The sequence below is a fragment of the Chaetura pelagica genome, unplaced genomic scaffold (genome assembly GCF_000747805.2).
Source record: "Chaetura pelagica isolate M959 unplaced genomic scaffold, ChaPel_1.0 scaffold47, whole genome shotgun sequence".
Lineage (NCBI taxonomy): Eukaryota > Metazoa > Chordata > Aves > Apodiformes > Apodidae > Chaetura > Chaetura pelagica.
This window is the reverse complement of record NW_009954140.1, coordinates 6,321,777-6,327,821: the sequence shown is the minus strand read 5'-3', so window position 1 is coordinate 6,327,821 and position 6,045 is coordinate 6,321,777. Positions and strand designations below refer to the sequence as shown.

General features: G+C 59.9%; 1 protein-coding gene across 1 annotated transcript in view; it reads right to left on the bottom strand.

Annotated features, from left to right (window-relative positions):
* DNAI2 (dynein, axonemal, intermediate chain 2) overlaps positions 1–6,045 on the bottom strand; it is a 12,789-nt gene that overhangs the window by 5,986 nt on the left and 758 nt on the right. The window contains exons 2-11 of the mRNA XM_010002808.1: positions 5,959–6,039; positions 5,740–5,861; positions 5,054–5,196; positions 4,352–4,465; positions 3,983–4,122; positions 3,686–3,808; positions 3,327–3,550; positions 2,959–3,094; positions 2,510–2,656; positions 2,039–2,395 (exon numbers count right to left, since the gene is read on the bottom strand). Coding sequence (XP_010001110.1) covers positions 2,039–2,395; positions 2,510–2,656; positions 2,959–3,094; positions 3,327–3,550; positions 3,686–3,808; positions 3,983–4,122; positions 4,352–4,465; positions 5,054–5,196; positions 5,740–5,861; positions 5,959–6,039 — 1,587 coding nt within the window. The remainder of the gene's footprint in view (positions 1–2,038; positions 2,396–2,509; positions 2,657–2,958; positions 3,095–3,326; positions 3,551–3,685; positions 3,809–3,982; positions 4,123–4,351; positions 4,466–5,053; positions 5,197–5,739; positions 5,862–5,958; positions 6,040–6,045) is intronic.

Sequence of the window (6,045 nt, the reverse complement as noted above, 5' to 3'; positions counted from 1 at the left end):
AGGGCGGCGGGGTCCGGCAGCCGAGCGGTGCGGCCCGGACGCAGCCCCCGGGACCCCCCCATGGCGGGCGCTGCAATTAGAGGTTCATTTGCCTGGGACGAAAGCGAACACCGCTGGGACCGGCCTTAAAGGGACAGCCGGGCAGCGTGTCCCTGTCCTCCTGCTGGCACCCGGCGCCGCTCGGCGATGGGAGAGCCCGCGGAGGCACAGAGGTGGGACCGGGGGGGCTGTGGCGCCCAAACTCCCCAGGGTGTCCTAACAGCATCTGCTGAACAAGCCCTGAGGTGTCACGGTGGGGTGGCAGGATGTTCAAGCCACACTGGCCACCCCGTCCCCTTCATGTCCCCGCTCCACTGTGTCCCAGCCCCAGGGGGTGCAGCTGGAGGGTGCCAGGATCCAGCTGTCCCTGCTGCACTCAGCAGGTCCCCTCGGGGACACTGTGCCACCGGCCAGGACTCACGGCCAGCTGCTGGTCCTCACTGTCCCCTAGAGCCTTCATGTCCTTGCCAGGGTGCAAGGACACCCTGCCCTCCTGGGAGGGGGTTGTGGGGCTGAATGACCCCCCTAGTCTGGGTTGGGAGGCACCGTGGAGGCTGCATGTCCCCATCCTGCTCTGCCCTGGCCCCTGGAGATGCTGAGGTGCTCCCATCAATGGCTCCTGTTGGCACAGTGGCTGGCACTGCATGCAGGGGTGGTGGACACGGTCATGGGGCACAGTCAGGGTGCCATGAGCTGAGTGACAACATGGCCTGTCCCACACGGGGCACAGCCAGCACATGGCTCAGGGAGATGCCTTTCCACCGCTAATTATTGGTGCAATTAGAGCTGACCCTTAACGAAGGCTCTTGGCTGAGCAGCAAGACTGGTGCCTGGCTCCTGCCCAGCCTCACCTGTCCCCTAGAGCCTTCATGTCCTTGCCAGGGTGCAAGGACACCCTGCCCTCCTGGGAGGGGGTTGTGGGGCTGAATGACCGCCCTAGTCTGGGTTGGGAGGCACCGTGGAGGCTGGATGTCCCCATCCTGCTCTGCCCTGGCCCCCTGGAGATGCTGAGGTGCTCCCATCAGTGGCTGCTGTTGGCACAGTGGCTGGCACTGCATGCAGGGGTGGTGGACACGGTCATGGGGCACAGTCAGGGTGCCATGAGCTGAGTGACAACATGGCCTGTCCCACACGGGGCACAGCCAGCACATGGCTCAGGGAGATGCCTTTCCACCGCTAATTATTGGTGCAATTAGAGCTGACCCTTAACGAAGGCTCTTGGCTGAGCAGCAAGACTGGTGCCTGGCTCCTGCCCAGCCTCACCCCCTGCCCAGAGCCTGGGGAAGGATCCTGCTGGGGGCTCATCCCAACCCTGGCACAGGGGATGCCACCTGTGCCATGTCCCCATGGTGCTGCAGGGTGAGCATAACCAGCAGCTCGTTAATCATTGCCAGGCAAGGCAGCGGCTGGGGGGTGTTTACTCAGTGCTGATAACCCAGTCACCAGGATGGGGACACCCTGAGGGACACCCCCAAGGCCAGGGTGCCTTGTCGTGGTCAGCAGCTGGCTTTGATCCATGGCCTGGGCTGGGGTGAGGAGACTAAGAGTGAGAAGACACGACTTTCCCACCCTCTGCTCAACCCCACGGTGACAAAACAGGAAACGTGACGTGGAAACGCTCCTGTTTATTCAACCCAAAGAAAGAAAATAAATCAGGAGGGCAAAGGGCCAGTGAGCATCTGTGGCCAACACGGGGGTTCCTGCACGGGCCACTGGTCCAGTCTTGGCTACGGCTCCTGTGGAAGAGCAGCTGTGGGGTCAGGGAGCTGTGGGACCCTCAACTTGTCACCCCACAGAGGCAGAGACCCCACAACCTCAGCCCAGATCAGGGCCAGAAGCCTCATCCCCAGAGACACAGAGCAGCAACCCGGGCAAACGGGGGGGCAAGCAAGGTGAAGCTGGAGGCACTGACCTTGGCAGCATTCTCTTCCTCCTTTCCATCCTCCTCTTTTCCATCCTTCTCTTTTCCATCCTCTTCCTTTCCACCCTCCTCCTTTACATCCTCCTCCTTTACATCTTCCTCCTTTACTTCCTCCTCCTTTACTTCCTCCTCCTTTTCATCCTCTTCCTTTTCATCCTCCTCCTTTTCATCCTCCACCTTTCCACCCTCCTCCTTTCCGCCCTCCTCGTCCTGGCGCACTTCGTACAGCACAGTTGTCTCCTGCATCTTCCTCTGCAGCTCGTCTTCAATGACCGAGAAGTACTTGTTGCGGGTGTCGATAAACACCTCCTCAGGGGTCTGCTGGAACTGCTCCACCTCTGCCCCCACACCCTCCGACTGGGCACGCTCCTTCAGCCGCCTTTCCCGGTACCGGGCCTCCAGGACCTTCTCCCTCCTTGTCTCCCGCTCGAACATCTAGAGCAGAAGGGGCACTGAGGGGCACGGGGCTGGCAGGGCACCCCACGCGGGCGGTGCCGAGGGCTTTGCCGTGACCCGGCACAGCAGTTTTGTGGCTCAGAGGGCACGTACGTTGTTGGCCACGTTCTTCTCGTTCTTGTGGAGGGTGCAGAGCGCAGGGCAGATCTGCAGCAGGGTGACAGTGCCCACCCGGGAGCCGCAGGCGAGGATGCAGCCGTTGTCCTGCAGGCGCAGACTGTCCAGGGGTTCGTTGCAGATCTGGGGAGGCAGGACAGGTGGGTGGCACTTAGCCCCAGAGTGACACCCCAGAGGGGAAATCAAGCAGGATGAGCCGGCAAATCCACGTGGCTGCCACCAACAGGAGCCTACACGTGCATTTTTGGGCATGTTGTGCCCCAGGTTCAGCTCAGGGAACAGTACTGCTTGATGGAGCTATCCCAGGATCCACGCAGGCAGGGTGGGACTTGATCCCTGGGCTCTGCCTGCTTCATGTCAAGACCCCCTGCCGGCACTGGTCTGGTGCAGCCCCCCCACTCCCCTCCCTGGCCGAGGGACCCAACCTTCAGGCTGAGGCATGGGTCCTTCTGCTTGAAGAGGAAGTCCCAGACATCTAGGGTGCCATCCGACCTGGCGGTGAAGAAGACGGCCGGCTTCATGGTGCTCCAGCATCCGTCCATCAGGTAGGAGAAGTGGTTCCTGCCGGCAGACCCGGGGCAGCGGGGATGGGCTCATGGCCTCCAACCCCCTGCAGGGCAGCACATCCCCCCATGGCACAGCACCTAGAGCCACCAGCCCAGACCTGGGCACCCTCCATCCCAGCACTGCTCTGCCTTGGTGACCATCCCAGCCCCCGCTGGCTGTCTGCCCCAAAGATGCCCTTCCACCAACAGGAAGGGTTTCTGCAGGGCACATACACACCCACACCTACTTGGTGCACATAATTGCCGATTCCTTGATCTCCTCTGACCAGATCCGAGCAGCCCAGCCACCAACTGTCAGGAAGATTTTGGGGTTAAAAGGGTTCCTGGTCAGCGCGTAGATGGGTCCGATGTGGCCGCTGAAGGTGCCGCTGATTTTTTCCTGGGGTGTCTTGGCCTTGCGGTTGCAGGCGAGGACGATGCCTTGTTCTGTGCCCACCATGAACTTGGTGGGCTGAGGGTGGGAGCAGGAGACAGCAGCCATCAGCAGGCTGGGACCACCTGGTGTGTGCCAGGGGGGCAGCACAGCAGCCTGCTGTGGGTGCTGGCTGTGTGCAGGCAGGGTGGTCCTGACAGCATGGGTGCTCACCAGGGTGGGCTCGAATTCCAGTGCAACAGCACCCAGAGAGTCCCTCAGGCTCCCTCTCCCACTGATGTCCAAGATCACCTTCTCGGTGGGCTGGGACAGCTTGCGGATATCCCACCACAGGACCTGCAGGGGACAAGCAGCAGGAGGGGGCAGCAGGGCCTGCCCCTGGCCCAGCCGAGGGTTCTGGGGGGCTGAGTGCCCTGTGCCAGTCCATGGTGCCAGCCTGGGACCTGGTTCCTGTGCTGCCATGGGACTGTTCCCAAGTGCCCAGCACCCTTCCCTGCCCCTGCCTGTTACCTGCCCGTCAGTGGAGGCTGAGAAGCACTCAGTGCCCGTTTTGGACTGCAACCAGAGAGCTCCATACACGGGGTCTCTGTGGCTGAACTCCACAGTGGACACCTCCACGGGCAGCTCCCCTTTCCTGATGTCCCAGTAAGCTGGGAAGGAAGAAGAGCTGTTAAGATCTGCACTGGTTCCCTTGCCCAGCTCCTTTGTTTGCTGAGGAGATGCTGCCCCACTGTCCAAGCCAGGATGGGGGGCTGAACCTCCCTGGGTGCACTAATGACATTTCATCCTTTGTGAGTGCAGCAGGGCTGGAACCAGGCTCTTGCTGAATTAAACTGGAGCCTCATTAACATGACCTCACATCTAATCCACCTTCCTTACCCATCTGCCCATTGTAGCATCCTCCCAACAGGATGTTGGAGTCTTTGGGGTTGTATTCCAGGGAGACAAGAGGGGAGGATGGTGAGAGAGCAATCTCTGGCTCGTTGGGGTTTCCTGCCAGGAAAGGATGAATAAAGAGCAAAGTGTAACAGCAGCCCTAAACCTGCCCCCCTCTCCCCCATCCCAGTCCTCCATGCCTGGCTCCTGGTCATGCTGGATGAGGTGACAGTGTTGCCAGGACAATGGAGCTGACCTGTCCTCATCTGCCAGCCTGGGGGCAGACCCCTGGTACCCCAACCCCCATAGCCCCAAACCTTCTTCTTCGTGTTTTTCACTCCAAAATCCAACAGGCTTGAGAATCTTTGGCAAAACAGGGCAGTTCTCAGCCTGGGCTTGTGCTGCCTGGTTCTTACTGAAGCCCAAGTGAAACAACCCTACAAAAACAAGAACCACCCAAGAGCCACGTGGCTCCGGTGCCTGGTGCAGGAAATTGTGCACTGGGATTGCAGTGATGATTTCCCACCTGTCAGCCAGCTTTCAGCTCCCACTCTCCCCTTTCCTGCATTGATCTGTGGGCAGAGCAGGAACCCAGCCCCCGCTGACCCTCCCTCAGGGCTGTGAGGCCTCCTCACACACTCTGAAGGCACAAAGAACTTCCGCAGCAGCAGCATTACCGACCACTGGGCTTTCCCTTCCCCTCACCCAGATCCCAGATGTAGGAATCAAAGCTCATGTCCTTTGTGCTGTGCTGGAACTGGAGGTTGGAATAAGCCACGGCCAGTTTCTCGCTCGCGTTGGGGTTCCAGGAGAGACGTGTGGCCGGCCTCTTGACTACGTTTGGATCCCTTTTGGATAACAGGACATCAAAGGAAGATGGTGGGTTGCTAACAGCTTTGTCACGCCCTGGGCTGATGGTCTCCCACAGGAAACTGTGGGCATTGCAATTAAAACAAGCTGCAGCCCTGGAGCATTGAGTGCAGGAAACGACTCTCGTGGGGCTTGGGGTGGGAGGGGAGAAGAGCTGATGATTTAATAAAGTCTTTCCAGTTACACATTTCTAAGAATCCAATTAAGTTACTGGATCTGACTTCTAGAAATGAGCTAACAGCCCCTGACATTTGAAAACAATCTTTGAGGCACCAGAAAGACTAAATCCTGACCAAAGCACTATTCAATGCTCTGTGGTTGCCCTCGGGCCGTGGTGCCTCTCTGCAAAGTGCCTGGGCAGGGAGGGATGGAGCAGATGGAGCAGGGGGGCTGCAGCAAGTCTCTCCATCCATAAAGGGACCCAGGTCTATCCTAAATCCCACGGGTTTTCCCCCTGCTTTGCCTCCAAAGGCAGTTTAGCAGCTCGTTGTGGCCCTGCTGAGCCCGGCTGGCCGCGCTACCTGAGGATGTTGATGGTTTTTGCGTAGGGGGGCTGGTCTTCCAGCTCCACCGCGTCACCCTCTTCAAAGTACTCCTCGTAGATGTCGATGGTGTTGTTCTGCCTGACGTAGTGCTCCATCAGCTGCAGGGGAGCACAGGCAGAGGCCAGGGCGCTGCCCGGGCGAGGGCAGGGGGCTCTGGGGGCAGGAGGGGGGGGAGAGGGGCGGGCAGGCCCTTACGGTGCCGAGGTGCAGGATGGTGTTGATGTAGTTCTCGTCTTTCTCCAGCTTCTTCCGGAAGCGGGAGGGTTGCTCGGGCTCCTGCGG